Source organism: Cupressus sempervirens, chromosome 1, assembly GCF_028749045.1.
Source record: "Cupressus sempervirens isolate cs-2001-9-10 chromosome 1, ASM2874904v1, whole genome shotgun sequence".
Classification (NCBI taxonomy): domain Eukaryota; kingdom Viridiplantae; phylum Streptophyta; class Pinopsida; order Cupressales; family Cupressaceae; genus Cupressus; species Cupressus sempervirens.
In genome coordinates this window covers 210176010-210196063 of record NC_143118.1, presented here as the reverse complement: position 1 = coordinate 210196063, position 20054 = coordinate 210176010, and the positions used below count along the sequence as shown (strand labels likewise).

General features: G+C 31.4%; 1 protein-coding gene across 1 annotated transcript; it reads right to left on the bottom strand.

Moving 5' to 3' along the window:
- Positions 1 to 1369: 1369 nt before the first annotated feature.
- On the bottom strand, positions 1370 to 5318 carry LOC149576886 (linoleate 9S-lipoxygenase-like). Its single transcript, XM_089820489.1, has 9 exons — positions 4879 to 5318; positions 4408 to 4688; positions 4069 to 4309; positions 3652 to 3975; positions 3466 to 3551; positions 3230 to 3337; positions 2844 to 3151; positions 2419 to 2682; positions 1370 to 2310 (listed from the first exon to the last, which is right to left on the bottom strand). The coding sequence occupies exons 1-9, from the start codon at positions 5273 to 5275 to the stop codon at positions 1530 to 1532; spliced, it is 2790 nt and encodes a 929-aa protein (XP_089676615.1). The 5' UTR covers positions 5276 to 5318; the 3' UTR covers positions 1370 to 1529.
- Positions 5319 to 20054: the final 14736 nt, after the last annotated feature.

Sequence of the window (20054 nt, the reverse complement as noted above, 5' to 3'; positions counted from 1 at the left end):
CTAAATACAACCAAATCACATAATCTAAGAACTAAAACATAAGTACCCATCATAGGAATAGTTAGAATGCCCAAAATTGCTAAAATAATTGCACCTGCAACTGCCGTTATAGAAGCAATTTTGTTTCTCCAATCTGTTATCTTTCTTAGACTAAAGGAGCACAAGAAAAAGTGAGATTGATATTATGAGTTACAAAAGAAATTTGAATGTATTTATAAGCATTTCTGCTCAGAGATTTCCTATAACATTGTGTTAATACCAGATTTCCCTTCTTTTTTCAATTGTATTGCTAAGAAAATCACCATGACTGCACTCTATATCCAGAGCAATTATCACATTGGACAAGTCGTTCAGCATTGACATAATTATCCGCACCATTTTCCAATGAAGAATCCCATCAGAATGCCACATGCTAGACATCATGACAAAATTACAAACTGGTGGGAATGAGCCAGAACCTCTCAATCAACACTTAACTAGATTAAACCACCGAAAGAATAGCTGGCAAGAAGGAACCTATAAATTGGAGCCGCAATAGAGCCAATTCCAAATGCATATCTAGATCTAGAGTTAGTCGTTTACCTTTAATCCATTCCCATTCAGTCTCAGCAATGTGCTAATAGCATCAGGAAGCTCCATGCATGAATCAAAAGAAAATGGATAGATCTAGTTAGGAAAGTACATATTGGACTAAAATATTTCAGAAATAGAAAAGAAGACACCCCTAAAACACTCCCATCAAGCACCATTAACAATGAAAAGTATTATAAAATATATAAATCAAATAGATTTTGAATACAAATCTAAATCTAAATCAAACATGCAAGACTAAACTATTAAATGCAAGCCTAAATAGTTATGAACGGAATTTCAAATCTAAATGAGATTAATTAAAATTGAAATCTAAATCAGAGTAGAATATTATAACTAATTTTGAATTTCAATTTACATCTACATCTAAATCTAAATGAAAATGTAAATAAAAAATAGAAATCTCACCTGCATTTACTCCAAAACTTCAATCTACTCCTATTCAAAAACTCCAATCTAATCCTCCAATAACCTCCACCTCTTCCTTCCTGCAAAAACATAAAATGAAAACGAAATGAGGAGCCTTGGTTTTATAACTTCTAAAAGGCTTCTCATATCCCCCAACAGGCGTCTCTTCACATTCCACGAATTTGTTTCAAATTCCCCCACTCCCCGCAAAAAATAAGCATGAATGTGCATGCAAAATTATATTTAACAAAAAAAAAATTCACATTGAAATTATTTCGCCCCTATTTTTTCGGACCCTATTTTTTCGGGTCCTACTTTTTCTTGCCCTACTTTTTCGAGCCTATTATTTCGGCCTTCATTTGGCTTCCTATTATTTCGGCCAGCTATTATTTCGAGAATTCTTTTTTAATATTTAATTTGGAAGTTTGTAACCACTCCCAATTCTTTTTTATTGACAAAGAATCTTGGCATATTCCCGTGCTGTGATTGTATAGAACGCCTCTCGGCGTAATTAAAACTTTTTGATTATTTTAGATAGAGATGCTATTAGGCACTCCCCGGCCTGTCAGACCACCGGATTTTGATAAATCTGTAGTGTCAGGGTACAGTAAGGTATAAGGAACCTTTGCAGGCCCGGTCCTATTCTTATAAACTTCACAGTTATTGTTCCTCTCGATTATGTTCTTCTCAATTCTGGTCATGTTTGCCGAAAACTTCGCGAATGCTTCTGCCACTCGTGGATCGTCTACTCTATCCATAGTAGACCCTTGCAACTGTCCCACGTAAACCTCGTGTCTTGCATGCTTTGACAAAATCTCCAAAACAGCCATGATAATGGTTGCCTGCGTTGGAGTAGACACAGTCTTGAGGAAATATGCATCTGGGTTCTTGAGTAGTTCATCATATTCAGGTGTTCCCTTCTCTGGAATGAAGCGTCTGCTCATGGTGGGCAAATTGGGCATGTATCCTCCATACGAGTACTGCCCAAAGTTTACAGCAGCATGGTGAGCAGATGCAGTCCAGATGATAGTTGTCACTATTTCCACTGCTTCACTCAAGGAATCCATCTTGTACCATCTGCTCGGATCGTCCTTGAGGTCTCCATGGCCCACATTTACTATTTCATCCCACCAAGCCTGCAATTCTTTGTCCTTTCTAACTGCGCTATTGTTCTTGTAAAACAGAGACAAGTAGTCTGAAACCCATTGCTTTAAGGCAAACCATATTTCAATGCCGTCAACAGCATATGGGTAGTCCTCGATCACAAGCTTCAAACCATTTGGCGCCTTTGAATCCCGGACTGCCATTCCCCTGCGCGGTTCATTGTAAATGCAAAAGACTCAGTTTAATTAGGCCTACAAATTAAATTAGGGAAAAGCTAGAACATTCAGCGAGCAACGAAATCGGCGGATTTCTTACCTTTTAAGAAGGTCGGTCTCTAATCCTTGCTCATTGAATTTCCACTGTTTGTAGGCTTTAGATGACAGTTCCATACAATATCTGCCAGGGGCAAAGCCTTGTTCTATAATTCCCGATGCATTTATCAAGCTCTGGCGGGCAGCTTGATTGATGTCCATGGTATCGAGGAAATGGGGTATCAATAGTTTGTACACTGGGTGCATTTTGCTTAGTTGTCTGTGTGTTGCTATAATGAAAGGCTCTGCGATGCAATGAGTTCTGAGCCTGCAGTCAATTACAAAACAGAATTTTGCGTAAGTTGCTGAAACAGATGCTGCCTTGACGCGGTCTACACCATTTTTCTAATCTTTGGTAATTCTAGCAAAATGTAATTAGATAGATAGACTCTTGAGATTTTTAATGAAGGGACATGGGTGAGAACATACCAGTGGCTGATGAGCTGATGGTAACCTGCATCGTTGACTCTAGCATGGGCTTTGGCAAGCTGCCACAGTGCTCCCTCTTCTGTCCCATATTCCCCTGGTGTAAAAACCTTTCTTACAGCCTCTTTCTCATCACCTGGTGGCAAACACAACTCTATGGCCACTGGCTTTAGGAATCCTTCCTTTGTGAGGAAAAACACTGTGCGGCTTGCATATGTTTTGATATCTTCAGAAAGCTTATTGATGCGTTCGATGTAGGGCATATAAGCATCATAGTAGTCCACAACAAATAGCCTTTTCAATGCAGTGGCCTGTAATTTTTTAATTGAATTTCATTATAATTTGTTTATAAAATAGATAATTCAAAATCTTTTCAGGGGAGAAATTACCTGATCGACAGAAATGCCTTCAAGGTTCTCTTGTATGTGTTGCTCTGTGATGGCACTCTTCTGTGGGCCATACAACTTTTCATCTAGGCTACTGGAAGGAGGAAAGTTCTGTCCAAAAAACAGCAAAAGAAGGCATTTCAGATTGGAAATACGGTAAAGGGGAAAAATTTTGACATAAAGAAATAGTGGAAATACTGTAAAGGGGAAGAATTTCTGACATAAAGAAATAGTGTTACCTCTAGGCACTGAATCACCATTGGGTTTAAGCCGGCAAGTGTTTGACGCGCAAATTCCTCGTCTGTTCTCCATGCAAGCTCATCAACTGCAGGACACAACATCAGTCCAGTTTCATTTCTATGCAGCTTAACCATTATTTAAACAAATTTATGCACCCTAATTTGATTTATGCACGGTAATCTTACCTTCCACAACTTGTGGACGATTGAAATTTATAAAGGGAACATCATCCTCGAAGCCGTCGAGGAGTCGCTGGACAAAAAGGACTGGATTATTAACTTGACGGAGTTTCCTGCGAGAATTATTGGCGCTATTCAATCCCCGTCTGTAAAGCTCACTGACTTCGTCAAAGGATTCGAAGGCGTAGTCGAAGAGATTCGAGAGAGTGGGAATTACGACGTTAGCAACTGCCGAAATAATGTGAGCTTGGAAATCGGAAAAGTCTGTGTATGGAAACCTTTCGTCCGGCGGAATAAAGATCGAGCTTGCTCGGGTCTCAAATTGCGGTGCTGCCGAAGATGAGTCATAGAAATAGTGTTACCATGCAACTGTCAATACATTAAAAAATCACATTTTACTAATAAAGTATTAAAGACATGTACCATTTTTTACACGTGGACGACCAGTTCTACATCTTCTAGGATAAGGAAACTCTTGCGATCCACCCAAAACTTCTCTCCGTATGTTCGGATCATTTCCCGGCTGCCCAATATCATTATACACATCATAATCATATATGTGATCGGAAACTTTCCTTTCTCCGGTTCCATCTCCTCGCAGGGATATCAAATCTGACTCCCTGAATTTCCTCAAACCCACCGGCGTTTCCTCCGGCAGAAAGTTCTGTTAAAACACATTTATGTTACTCCTGTGCCCATGAATTACCGAAACTAAATATTGAGCAGGATTTGCTAATTAATCAAGAGAAAAGATTAACACACCTTATTGGCGAAGAAAACGCGGTCATTGGGGTTTAGCGAAGATGGGGTTATCCATGAATTACATCGAAAACGGACAACTCCCTGACCTGGGATGGATATGATGAGCGATTTCAGAAAGAACTCCCGGTGGTGCTTATTTTTTATGACAAATGCACCGGGAAAACCAAGTGCAGAATTCCATTTAAATTTGATTGTGCAGCGTGTCTCACTTGAAATGGGCCCATCCCACGGATTCCACTTTAAATAAGAAGGCTGCCCAACTGTTTTTCCCAATCCAGTCTCTACACACAACAAATCACACATTAAGAATTTATAACATAAACATTGAGTTTTCATGCCCCCAAAATAACATTTTGTGAATATCTATGTTGATCCCTTAGGGCAACATATAAGAAGGCAAAATATGAAATTTGTATACTATAGAAGTTTTAATCAGAAATTTGAAAAGCAGTTCTGCAAGATATGGGATACCGGGATCAATTTGGTCGCTGCTGACAAGCTGAAGAGAAACTTTTCTCCCAATCAATTCAGAAAATTCGTCAGCCACAGTTGCACAGTAGTCTGTGAGGTTGAGAAATGCCACCTTCTGCAGTACTACTTCACCATTGATTTCATATTCCTTGAGGGGCTTTTCCGTGACACTCTCAGGCTCAGCAATTCTTGTTTTGGAAATAAGTTTTGTGGCAACTTTCCTTGAACTCGAAACCCCTCTACGCAGTGAAGGGAGAGAAGAAAAACCAGTCTGCCTTGTTCTGTCAATCCCTAGTACCGGCATAGCTAAATTGGCAGAAATAAATCTATGGCTACTTACTTTAATATTCTTCTCTAGTAATAAATTTTTGCTGCCCAATACCCTTATTGAATCCATCTTTCCTTTATCCTTTGATCACTCGATCGTTGATTGTTTTGAATCTGATAAACAGTCAGATGTTGGGATTTTCTTTATCTCCCTTGCTCTATTTATAGCTTTTCAGAGCTCCGTTTGAGGCAAGTTCACGTTTTTAATGAAAGTCAAACAAATATTGTATTCAAAACCGTGGGGATTTGAAGTCGTACAAGACCGCCGTCTAGTTGATTAAATTGATTTGCAACTCGTTTTAATTATTCTTCGTTTTCCATAAAGAAATTTTATTCTTTGTTTTTCATTGGATGAAAATATTTGTAACTATGAGTTTCATAACACAAGGATAATCTATCGATGGCATACTGAACAGAAGAAAAAATCCCCATTAGATACTTCTCATAGTAATGCGATAAGTACAGAAGAATGAATATTCGAAGCAATTTACGAAGAAAGGAACATTAAAACCACATGCTGAAGACCTGTTTTCGTCAAGAAACTTGTTTTAAAATAAATGTTTAACTGAAATATGTTTTTGTTAAGTTAAAATAAAAAATATATAATTCACTAAAACTTTGGTTGACGTATTATATTTTTAGTGAATGAAAAAAAAAATTGATTAAACAATTAAACAAATCACATTTTCTTTTGTTAAACTTTTATAATCATATCATTTTTATTCAACGGTGTCGAGAATCACAAACTAATTAATTAATAAATATGTTGTTTTAATTTCATTTTTCTATTAAAGTGACACTTGTTTAAACTATTTTTAATGATTATAATTAACAAATATTTATTAATGTTAGTTTTCTAATAACATTTATATGATCTATAACTCAATTTGTTGGTATTAATTGTTATTTTATGTTTAATATTTATGATATTTTATTTTATTGAATAGAATATTAAAATGATTAAATAACATTTAGATTTGTGGATTCAAACAAACAATCACTTTTATTACTAATTATTCAACAAATACACACTTCCTCATCCAATGCAATTAAATAGTAGAGGACTGATATTTGACTAATGTGTACCTAAAATCATAACGCAATAAGAAAACAAATGTTTTTGTGCTTCTTTGTGAGTTAAACTGACAAAAATGTGATTTTATGTTGCCTAATACGTGGCTTCAAAATAGAGCACCATAGAATATTAGGAACTCCATACCAAACATTAAAAACTAAAACACAATGCTTTGGATTGAATTTCAATAGCTCTAACAAGATGGAGTCAAAGAAAAAAAGTTATCAAGTACCAAAAAAATGATAAGAATAGGTAATAAAGAAATAATTCTAATTATTACACAATAGCTAGAGTACCTTTCTTCTTCATGCAAAAAATCATATCTAAAGCAGTAATCTACATATGTCGAGAATAGGGTAATTGTAATATTAACTACTCATCATTTGTAGTTTTTATAAATGGTATACTTTATACTACGGACACCAAAATAACTATTTAAGTTGTGCAAAACAAACCTTACTTTTGGTGCATATTATCTTAGTCAAATGAGTTCCAAAACTTATTTTATTACTCATATGGTTTTCCTAATATAACTTGTGTTTATGCACATTTAATTTTAGAAAAGAAAGCATTTTCAAGTGGGTATTCAAGTTTTGGCTATCAAAAAAAATTCATTTTGAGAAATTATGCTCTCTTCTAAGAGACTATATGAAGAATGGCATGAGATTAATGGCTCTATGATATTTTTGTGGTGGTTGGATAAGTTTTTTTTTAATTATAGATCAAACTAGTTCTAAATGAACCTAAAATTCCAAATAAAAATTCTACTATCAAATAAACCCAAAATGTGACAAAAAACCCAAAAAAAATGATAGGTAGAGAACAAACAACTAGAAATATTTTTTAATACCCTTTTCTACCTCATTTTTTAACTGGGATGTGTCCCAAGTTATCTTCTCCGAACCTTGAATATCCCATGAAATGTGTACTTATTATTTTTTGATCGATAAGAAGCCAAAGCCAATATTCATTATTATTATGTAATTTATTATTATTTATTAATCTTGTGTAGAGTTGAACCCAAGACCTCTCTAATAAGAGGCTCACAATTTACCATTGTGTTGTAGGCTCTTGCCTAAGTAGGGGAATTTATTTTATTCAACATTTTTTAAAGATAATTTCTCCTTGGTAAAAGCACAAACCCATGTCACCTTTTATTAAAAAATCAAGATCTAGAAAATAAATTGTTCATACTTTAATGACATAAAAATAATATTTGTGTTTAGAATTTGAAGATGATGTAAACTGATAAAACGTGTGAAATTGGATTAATTTTATGCCTATAATTGTTTTAGTTTTTTATTAGTAATTTATTCAGTACTTTTAATTTTGAAGTTCATTTTTTAACTATGAGAAATATAAAGTGTAGTCTCATCAAACAAGTATATGAATATCATCTTTTTTTGCTCTAATCTTAAAATGTGTTTTAAATGACATAAATAGCTAGGGAACAAAAAAAGAAATATTGGTTTCTTATTTATATTTTCTTTGTTATAAGTACTCAAGGTTGACCTAATTAGAAACCAATAATTTTTACCTCCGGTCAAAACATCCCTATAAAATATGCACCTTTTTTAAAAACATGCATATTCTTGAAGACAACTCTCTCCTCTAGGGATAAATATAAATTTTTTTTTTGACATGATTTACTATTTTTTTTCTTTTTCTCAAGGAGCATATTCTAGAATGTTAAAAATCCTACCTATAATATTTTGAAATTATAACTAATTATAACTAATCAAAACACTATGAAAATTATATAATGATGATATTGACTCTAAGATCTATAAAAGTGTATTTTTAGTTTTAGTTTTTTTTTGTTTTAATTTTAAGTTTAGAGAAATGAAATTTAACCAAAATAGGTTTAGAGGTCCTAAAAGGTGATACAAATCTAATCTTTTATCCCACTAGTCTTTATATCCATAACTGTAGGCATCTTAGGATGATTTTTTTTATAATTTATTTTCTGTTTCCCAAATATTTTCCACAATATTTTAGGCTACCTTATTATGGATGAAAGTAATATTGAGGATGCCAAATTTAAGATTAATTCGCTTAATTAATTTTTAAGGAAATAATTCTTCGCTTGAAATTTATGATCATAATATCAATTTCCTTTATTACCTTTTTCAATGGGGCAATGAGTAATTTTCCCTCATTTTCATCAAAGGGGATATTAATTTTTTTTTGTAATTAATTCTGTATACTCTTAGCTTTATGGTAATTTAATTAATTTATTAGAGCATCCACTTTGTTAGCTAGAAGATGTCAAAGGAACATTGCAACCTATATATATATATATATATATATATATATATATATATATATATATATATATATTGCTAGGAGGGATCTCATAAGCTAAATCGAGGAGAGAAAACATGAAAGGAAGATCATGGGAAACATGTAACAACCCTTGGTGTAAGAATCAAGGACACATTACTTTGTATTTAAGATGAAATTTATTTATTTAACATGATCAAAAGATCACCATGTGGAGATGAGTAAGGGGTCAACCTTTTGGAATTTGTAAGCTGGAAAACATTTCTTCTTAAATAATTAGGGATAGGTACTTCATTATTGAGGGAAACTAATTCCAAATTATCTTCTATCTCTCACTAATCATTTTCAGAGTAGATTTTTTTATATTCCTGTTGATTTGTTGCTTCATTATCATGCCAAAAAAATGAATAAACTCTATTTTCTAAGGGGATTAATTACCAATTTACTATATAATTAAGATCAAACTCTAATGTTAATTGAATTTTTAAGGGTGCATTCAATGATCCTTAATGATATATCTTACTTTTAAGTAATGGACTTTGAATGAATCCCTTCTTCTTTAGGAATTCTTTTTATACTAGAAGTTTGGCTTCTCAATTATCTCATAGTAATAATAAGGAGTATCTATATATAGACCTTGTCAAGGAATATTTTTTATGATCATATGACTATTTTAATTGATGTTTCATTTAAGGATTGTGTTCTTTATGAAGGCTCTAGACCTCCAAATATTATTTCTTTGCCCATGGGTATAGTAGGTAACCTTGATGACAATAAGGAAGACTATTTCTCATGATGCTTATGCCTTAATTTCATCTAGTCCTTTGTATGATTCTATATATTTAGCTATCATTGCTTCTTGCTATTCCATCTATTCTTCTACTATGTTTATCTAGGTAGATTATTTTTACTTCTAGTTTAGTGGTACACAATGTTCTCATGGATTCCTCTAGTATTTCTACTAGTAAGTTGACATCTCTAATGATTTGACTCTCTCAAAATGCATCTCTATTAACCAACCTTTTTACTTAGTTAATTACCTTTGTTCTAATTGTCAAAATAGATCTCCTTATATAGTTGTATAATGAAAATGAAAATTTCAACTATTAATCATTCACCTAGCTAGGTTTGTATCCTATATAAGAAAAATAATATCTTGTTGAAATTAGTTTGTAACCTAATTCTAACTCTTTCTCTCCCATTTTGATTAATTTTTGTGCTAATTTTTGAATTGGTTATGTTCACATTTAAGTTTAAATAGTTTTGGTTAGATTTGTAATATTTTGTGCCCATTCCTCACATAATATAACTAACCACAAAATAATTATATTTTTAGACTTACAAATTCAAAACAACTAGTATCAATAAATATAAAAATATTAGACAAATAAAGAATAAGAATAAAATGTTGAATCACAATGCTCAATTAAGAAGGGACTATTAAAATACTAGAAATCATAACATAATTATGTTGGGTGACATAACTACAATGGTGGCTCAAGGAATTTACAAGAATGGTTATTTCAATAAAAAATACAAAATCAAATAATTTTATAAATGATAACATTATAATACCTCCAAAATAGATTTTAACAATTATTTACAAGGTGAAAGAGTAAAATATAAATCGTATTATATAAATATTTTCATTTTATTTTACCAATCATACATTATATTTTAAGGAATCATTTTCATGTAGCTAATTTGTTAAAATATTAGATCTATTCCATATTTATTAGCATGAAGGTTAAATTCATTTTGGAATAAGTGAAAAAAATGTTTTAAAGGGTGCATGAAACCCTATACATTAGGAGATAGAGAGGGTAAGTATTAATGACTAGCTAAGACTAAAAAACAAAAAGTATAAAGCAAATGTTGGCACCCAAGAAAAAGGAAACAAATAGACAACTAGATACTAAAAATAGAAAATAAAAATCACAAAAGGATAGCAAAAAATAGAGAAAGCTAGTCGAAGGCCTAGACTAGGTGAAATCCTTGACTAACTCTACAACTTCAAGCTAGAGTTGCCCCATGGCATCAACAACCTTCTTTGAATCAAGAAACTCCTTATTGCACTATGCTCCATCTTCCTTATAATAATACACATTCTTTTCTAGGACCACTAGTAGCTTCTTTAGGACTATTTTCCTTATCTTTGTCCACCTTTATAATGTCCCTTTTAGTGACCGAGTAATCCAACTTAGCAATAAGGATTTGAAGATGTTCAATCGAGGCCTTTAAAATATTATAAATTTTTTATCCACTCATTTTGAAGGAGTCATCCATGAGATTAGGCCTATTCTCCACAATAATAATCCTTTCCTTACTCTATTTAATTTAGAGATACAAATTTTTGACATAACCTCAACCAAATTGTCATTGTCGTATAGACCAAATAAAGCTAAATTCATTACTAAAAACTAGAATTTGTAATTTCTATTCATTTGCGTGTGATAGAAATTTTATAAAATTTGTATGAATAAACTATACATCTACTTTAGAATATTTGATCAATAAATAAAACAATATTATAAAAAAACTAATCATGCTTAATCATGTTAACTTAATTTATATACTAGTTTAAATATCTTAAATATATCAAAAAAAAATTTATGGCAAAACTTTATATATATATATATATATATATATATATATATATATATATATATATATATATATATATATATATATATATATATATATATATATATATATATATATATATATATATATATATATAAAGTTTTGCCATAAATTTTTGTTTGATGTATGTATGTATGTATAATAAAAACTCATTCAAACCCCACCCCCACCCCTCGCACCCCCCACCCAAGAAAAGAACCCGTGAAGAAAAACTGTACTCATTGCCTAATAGAAAAAAGGAATGGAGAAGAAAATATATTGCATTTTTAGAGATAATTAAATGCTATGAGCCCCAAATCTAAATCCCAAAAACTCTTACACCAATGCTCCAAGAGGAGATATGTGATATAAAAGTTCCCAAAACCATGCCTATAGCTTGACCCGTAGAACAGTGACAACATTAAAATGAGTATACGATGATTATGTTATGATTGCTCAAAATTATAGATTCCATATGAAGACAGAAGTAAAACTAGTCATTAACTTGTGCAAGAGTAATGCCACAAAGTAGCTCGAAAACCATCATCAATGTACTTCATCTACAATACAATGAGATTGTAATGATAGAAAGAAGACCATCCAATGTAGATACAAATCCACCATGTCCCTACAATGTATATGAAATCTCAAAAGAATAGGTGAGATCCATAAAATAATAAATATATGTAAGCATAAGTGCAAGAATCTAGGTCTCACTTTTCGGCAAAAAGTGGATGTGTTTTTATTTTTATTTTTCTATTTTTAGAGTTTATTGTTATTTGATGTCAAAATTTGATGCGTTTAGAGATTGAATAATATAAAACTTTGATAATAAAAATTATACTGCCTAGATTCTACATTTTGAATATGTAATTTATTTTTGTACCCATATGACATATTTGTTTTTTGGTACGGATCTTTAAAAAACACTTTTTTAGAATGCATGTTTAAGGACCATACCACACTATTTTACATTTAGGTACCACCTTTGATTAAAAAATAATGCAAAATAGTATGAAATCATAACTCTTTGAGATTTGTATTTCTAAAATTAGGATAATGAGAACTCAAATTGGTTTTTATTTCATAAATTGTTTTGATTAGTAAGACCCTCTAAAGTTTATGACAATGATCAAATTTATCATATCAATGGCTTAGCTAGATTTTGAGAGGTTAAGGTATAGGCTTGGCCTGACCAAGCCTATTACAAACCAAAAACTAAGGTAGAAGAAAAAAAATCCCATCCCATGTAGTAAGAAACAAACACTCATTAATTGAAACTCAAAAATTGGGTGCCCATTTTTAGAAAGTAAAATCAAGGTTTAAAAATCCATTTTAATTTTTAAAATTTAATGGGATGGAATTTTTCTAAACATGGGCACCCATGTTTCCAAAATTTGGGTGCCTTTTTTTATTTAGAAAAAAGGGAAACCATTTTCAAAAAAATATTCTTTTAATTTGTTTTGAAAAATGGGCACGTATTTTTTTAAAATAAAAAATGGGCTCCCCATTTTAAAAAAATGGGTGCCCATTTTTTGAAATTTGCATCAGCTTTCTGAGCTTAATACAAGTGCCCATTTTTTAAAAATGGGTGCTCATTTCTAAAGGAGTAAGATCTCAATCTGCAGGCTTCCACAACTTTGAGACTGAACTTCTCACTACTGGCCATAACAAAAGAGAAATCCAAACAATTATGTTGTGAAGTCATTTGATGCTAGCAATTGCCAAAGTGAGCTTAATGAGGAGCCAAAGTTAAGACTTGATCTAGAAAGGTTCTAATGATGTTCTTTTGTGATAATATTAACTAGATCAAGGAAGAAAAGAGGATTAATTGGATAAAATAAATAATTAATAATAACCCCATTAGTATCCAAATTGGATAGACAATCAACTAAAAGATTTCCTTCTCTATAAGTATGCATAATGTAAAATTTAGAGATTGAATCAAAAAGGCACCAAACTTGATGCATTGTATACAAAATGGACTAGTTATACATATGTCTACTACATGCATTAATAATAATGGCCAAGTCCCCTTCCAAATGCAACCTAGATATAGACAGTACTTTTACAAGTTCCAAACCAAAGAGTAAGGCTAAGGCTTTGTTATTGTTACTTAGATGGAGAGGAGAAGATTTAGCTACAATAACTTGACCTTTAAAATCTCTAATGACTATACTATATATAGATTTACCTAGAAGCCCCATCAAAATTGGGTTTATAATAACCCTTACTTGGGGCAATCCACTTAGTTTGTGCCTAGGCCAAAGGTAACTTGGATGGGCATAATGGAGCTGGTAGATGAGGAAAGACCATGCCTTTCCAATATCAAATAACGTAGTTGTCCTAGGAAGAAAAACCATGATTATGCTTGTACTTACTTACTATAACATTAAAAAGCTCAATAATTGGTCTTTCTAATCCTTTCAGAACTTGGAAAAGTGAAGATGAAATTTTTCTAAATATTCTCTTATTTCTCTCCCACTAAATGGCCCAGACAACAAATATAGGGATACACTTCCAAAGACATGAAACCATTGATTCAATGTGTATAATTGGTCATAAATGAAATAGATCCCACAAGGAATTAGGTAGTGGCACCGAAAGGCTAGGTTTACAAAGAATAAAATGCCAACAATCTTGGGAAAAAGGGAAATTTAAGAGGAGTTGATGTATTATTTCTACATCTTGGTGACACAGTACACAAATAAAGGGATCAGAGATGTTCAATCTATGAAGACAATCACTTGTTAAGATCTCATGATTTAATGCAAGTTGTGCAAAATATCCTACTTTTGGGAAAACTAAAATTTTGAAAGTATGATATGTTGTTTGGTCTACTAATTTTCTTGAAGGAATAAGTATCCTTTCTTAACAGAGTGTTTACCATCTTTGGTTGGAGGCCAAAAAAGGAAATTTGGATAATTAGACATAAATAATTTTCTTTTAACAATTTTTTTTTCCAAAGAAGTAGCTTAATTATGAGATATAGGGAGAGTTCATGGATCTTTCCAAATAACCAATCTTGTAAATCTATGTCTAGCTGAGACATAATTAGATAAAGATGTTCCCTAAGCTTGTATCGCTATATTTCAAAAGTTGAAACTTTCTTCATTATGCATTTCCTAGGATATGAATGGACTAATAACTTTCGTAAAGACTATCATGAAATCTTAGATAGAAGGACCCTTTGGTGGATCGAGAGAAGTAAAAATCTTGAAGGATTCTATGTTATCCAAATATTTCTTTTCTAAAAGTTGTCACCTTTTGGAAATAGGTTTGTTGCACATCTGCCAAACTAATTTAGCACCAAAAGCCCTATTCCTATTAGTAACATTGTGAAGTCTTGCACCTCCAATTTTCAAAGAGGTTGACATGGAAAAATTACAAATAAGGGGTATTTCCTCCTATCCACTAGAATTTTCTAACCAAAGAAATGAGCGGATCAAAGTTTCAATTTTAGAGATCATGGCTTCAGGAGCTTACAAAATGGAGAAATATTAATTTGGAATGACTAAGAGAAAAAAATTTAATATGAAAAATTCTACTTGAGAGAGATAAGAAACAAACCTTCCATGCACTAATTCTATTTTTTATAGACCAATAATAGATTTCCAATAAGAAGATTACTGTCATCTATATTTTGATAGCCTTTTTAAAAAATGGTGGAAGGATGCCCCATTAGAACCTAGATCTAAAATGTTTCAATTTCATAGGAAAATTTAGTATGTGAAATGGCTTACTAAAATATAGAGTAAACATGTTTTTTTTTTTTAATTGAGGAAAAAAAGGTAGTGGAATGAAAGCTATCCGAGATTAATCAACATATTAAATGTGGATACACATACAAGTCAACATACATTACAAGATGAGAGGTCTAAATTATGTAAGTGAGAAGAAGAGTATTGGAGACAAAAGTCTAGAGAGTAATGGTTTAACAACAAGGGGATAAGAATACTATGTTTTTCCACTCATCTGCCAAATAGAAAATTTCATGACTATCTAGGAAATTTAATTTATGATGTTAAGGGTATCCAAGATGAGACTGTAAGGTTTTTCTCTAATCTCCTTTCTCCTCTACCTTGGGATTATTCCCCCTCTCACCTTGTGCATGAGTTGTTGGATTCCATCCCTCCAATGATTACACACCATGAAAAATTTATTCTAATGGTCCCTTTCACTATTTTTGAGATACACCTTGTGGTTTTTTTTAAGCCTCCATATAAGGCAGCAGCTTTCGAAAAGTTCACAGTTCTATTTTTTCAAAAATATTGGGATGTCATTTATTTTGAATTGCTTGAGGTGCTTGAGGAATCTAGAAAAAAACTTTCCATTCTGGAAGAACTTCAATACCACAAACATTGCCATCATCCCAAAGGTCAATGACCCTTATTCTTTTTCTAGCTTTCAACCTATTTCATTGTGAAATACCATCTATAAAATTATTGCAAAGGCTATTTATTTGTGACTTAAGACCATTATCCCAAATATTATTTCAGTGAAACAAAGGGGTTTTATTCTTGGTCAATAAATTACTAAGGGAACCATAATAACCCATGAAACTCTGCACACCATCAAAGGACATAATGTTGTGGCCTTTGTTTCCAAATTAGATATGTTGAAGACATACGATAAAATGAATTTATCTTTTCTCCCCTTACTCCATCAATTTGGTTTCTCCCCTAGGTGATGTAAATGGATTAAACCATGCATCTTAGGTGAAATGTTTATTGTCCTCATTAATGGACCACCAATAGGATTTTTTGCCTCTTACCAAGGAGTTTGTCAAGGTGGTCCTCTTTCTCCATTCTTGTTTATCATTATGGCAGAAGCCTTCAACAAACTTATTAATTTTTTTAATCAAAAGGGTATTGTGGAAAGGTGATAACATAGTTTCCACATCCTTATCCATAACTTACTCTCTTTTTGGTGATGATATCTCATGCTTTGGTTCATCTTCATATAAAAAAGTGTAAAATGTGAAGAAAGCCATTGATTTATTTACATAATTTAGGGGCATTGTATTAATCTAGATAAATCAAAAGTTTATATCTTTAATACTTCTCAATTGGTTTCTCAAAGGATTGAATTTCTTGGTTTCTCCCTCGACCACTTGCCTTTTTCTTAAATTTATGAAGATATTGTGATTGTAATTAAAAGTAAATAGTCACATTAAATTAATATTATTAATTTTATTTTATTTTATAGATGTATTTAAGATATCTATACTAAAATGATAAATGAGTTAAACCATGTATATAAAAATTATAATTTTAAAATTTAAAATAATGCTTTATTTGAAACATCATATTAAAGAATTTTTTTTGTCATACAGTAGTGTTACATATGCACATAACAAGGAAAATGTGAAATACAAGGTAGTACTATAGAAGATAAGAAACATTGATGAGTGTGAACATCCCATGTAGTAAAGTATTGAAAGTAAAGAAGAGTAATAGAAGTGGTGTAGTTTATAAAAAATAGTCTATGTCAACAAACTATACTTTGAAACTTGTCTTAGTCATGTTCATGGGTTTGATATGCCACTAGAGAGCAGAGTTCAATAATATATGGACTCCTACCTATATAAGAATATTCAAAACATAGATTTGTGAAATATAATACATATAAAAATTCTATATATACATGTGATTTTAAACATCCCTTCTACAATTAAATGTGTCTTGACGAAATAAATGGTAAATATGAGCTTGTGGGTGATCCCACAATAATGGGTTCCACTTTTTGACCAATTTTGACATTGAAGGCAATATTTTTGAAACAAACCTCATGTTCAAGTGACTATATCTCTAAAAATATAAATAATTTCAAGATGACATAAACTAGTGATTTTTAATACTCTGTTCCTACTTTGTAACCATATTTTTAAATCTAAAATAAATTATTTATGTCAATTTTTTCTTCTCCTCCAAAAAGCAGTACATAATAAAATCCAATATTTTTAAAGAGTGATAGTTTGTTTGACATACATAACTTTTTTTCTATAAAAGATAATTAGGTAATTCTTTCAGTGTTGGATTTTTAACATCAATATCTAGAGGATGCGTTTGGTTTGATTTGATTTGGTTGAATATTGTAAAATTTATGTAGTTTTGAAGTGACACCAATTGTAATTTAGACATATGTTTGTTTTGACACAAATAACTCGAAGTCAATTTATCATAAATCTTTTTTCTTTCTTTTTTTAAATAGAAAGCTTACTCAATAAGCTATTTCTTAGATATTTTTCAAAAAAAATTTGGACCTAATTTACTAATTTTCCTGAAGTGTTGAAGTTAGTTGATGTTCAATCGGTAATGAACCTATGCTGAGTTAAAATCATATTAAAAATTTTTAATGATTAAAATATGTATTAAAATTATAGTCATTGGAAAGCTTGCTCTGGGTAGCACATTTTGGCATTTTTTAATCTTATAGTAGGAGATCACTTATCTACAATTATGGGTGTTGAAAGAGCAAAAAAAAAAATTAAAAGAAAAAAGGGCCCAAAAAATATAATTTTGTATGTTCGCTATGAACATATGTTTGTAGTGAACATCCAGCCCAAAAATTTTTGGCAACCAGAAATTGAAGTGGATATGTTTGTGCAGACATGTAAATTTAATTGCATTCATACAAACATAAAAAAAGCAAAAATGCTGATGTCAGCTTAAGATAAGTCAGCTTAAAAATAGTGAAGTATTGCTAATTTGTACAACAACATTTTTATATGGTTATTGTGTAAAATTTATGTTGATACAAGGAGTAAATTTTAATTTTTTTATGATTTCATAATGGGAAACAAGGAAGGAAGGAAAAACAAATATGCAAGGAAGAGATCTGATGAAGTAGAACAAAGAAATCTTCAGAAGATTGTGGCACATTATCATCGAATTTAACAAGGTATGTAATTATATATATTAATTCTTTTTTAAGATTTTGAATTTAATTATGTTTCAATATTTTTTTATATCTAATTTGATTCATTTATACATTTTTTGCAGCCAATCAGAAAGGTGAAGGAAATGTTGAAGAAGGCTCAACAGAAGTAGAAGAAGTGGAGATGGGAGAGAGGTCAGGAACACTCCCTATAGAATCTCAAACAATGAATATTGAAGAAGGTTCAAGATTTCTCCCTATAGAGGTTCAAATAACAGAAGTTGGAGAAGTTTTAGAATCTTTCCTTGTAGAATCTCAAACAATGAATGTTAGAGAAGGCTCAAGATTGCTCCCTATAGAAATTCTAGTAATAGAAGTCAAAGAATGGTCAGGATCAGGTGTAGGAATTGGTATGGATGAACTCCTAAATATTTCCCAATCTGTAAAGAATGATATTTCTCCAAAAAAATTACATCATTTACTTAAAATGGATGTGAATAAATTGAGAAGACTTGCAGCTACTATTCATCCATTAATTTTGTCTAAGAAAAGGTAAATGAATAAGAAGATAAGAGAAATTATGACTCAATTTGATAACACTAAAACACTTGAACAAGCTCAGTTACTTTCACTTTTGCTTACACAAAAGAAGTTGCAAGAGGCATTGAAATTGTTAGGTGTCGACACAAGATCAAAGAAGAGAAGATTTTCTAACATGCAAATTGATTTGAATGAAAATGTTAAACAAGGTTTGAGAAACATAGGAAACTACTCTAGAACTAAAAATAAGTCTGTGGTAAGAAAAGTGATGTTGATGTCTATTGTAAATAAGAATATGACCCAAAATAGACAAATATCTTCAATTTTGTCTAAAATGGGTTTTAGTAGGAAAATAATGAGAAAATATGTTAAGAGAAGATTAATTGTGGATGACAGTACTATGGAGGGCAATTGGGCAATCATGTGTAGAGCACCTCGTTCTGATAGGATTGAAGAGTCATTAAAAAATTTAGTCATATCATTTTGGATTGATAACACTTGTCCTTCATCAAATAGTAGAGATGTTATCAAGCATAGGATTGCATTTGGTCAATATGAATATCATACAAAACATTGGTTGGACACAACATAGCATGAGTTATATGTGTCCTTTTGTAGTGAACATCCTAATGTAAAAGTTGGGCAAACGTTGTTTGAAAAATTGAAGCCATACTTTGTGAGGTCAAATAAAGTGTTTGAAACATGTTGTTGTCATCATCATATTGAGTTTGATCTCCACTATTAGGTATTTCAAAATTTTTTAGAAGGCACATATGGTTTGCATGCTACTCCTCCAAGTAAAAGAAGTGAGTTTATATCATCCGTTCTATGTGACAAAATAGATGATTCAACTGCTAAAATAAATTGCATCAAAGGATTATGTGAAACATGTGGCGAATTAGCTTTATTTCCTTTAAAAATTGAAAATAATGATGCAACAAAAAAATTGAATTGCAAAAGTTACAAGTAATGAAACAAAGTTGGGAAAAGAGACAAAAAGGTTTGAATATGTTGAAGAGGAGTTACTTGTTCTAACATTTATGGATAGATTTAAGAATTTGAATCAACCTTATATTCGTCACGCATTTTTTGCAAAGTGGCAAACACAACAATTTCAAACTTTGAGAGATAATTTTCCACTTGGAACAATTCAATCAGTTGTTGATTTTGCTGAGAAATATTCCTTTGTTCATCAAAAAGTAATTCAATCAAATTATTACTTTTCTAAGCAGGTCACTACTATGGTACATGTTCGTTATAGACATGCACAATCAGATTTCGATGGTGTTCAAAGTACAGTTCAAGCATGAGTAATTAAAAAGGAATATCATTTATATATAAGTGATGATAAAGAACATGAAATTCACTATGTTGAACATTGCTTCAATATCTTCTTTTCTTATTTGAAAGAAACAAACATCAATGTTGATAAACATTATGTTTGGTTTGA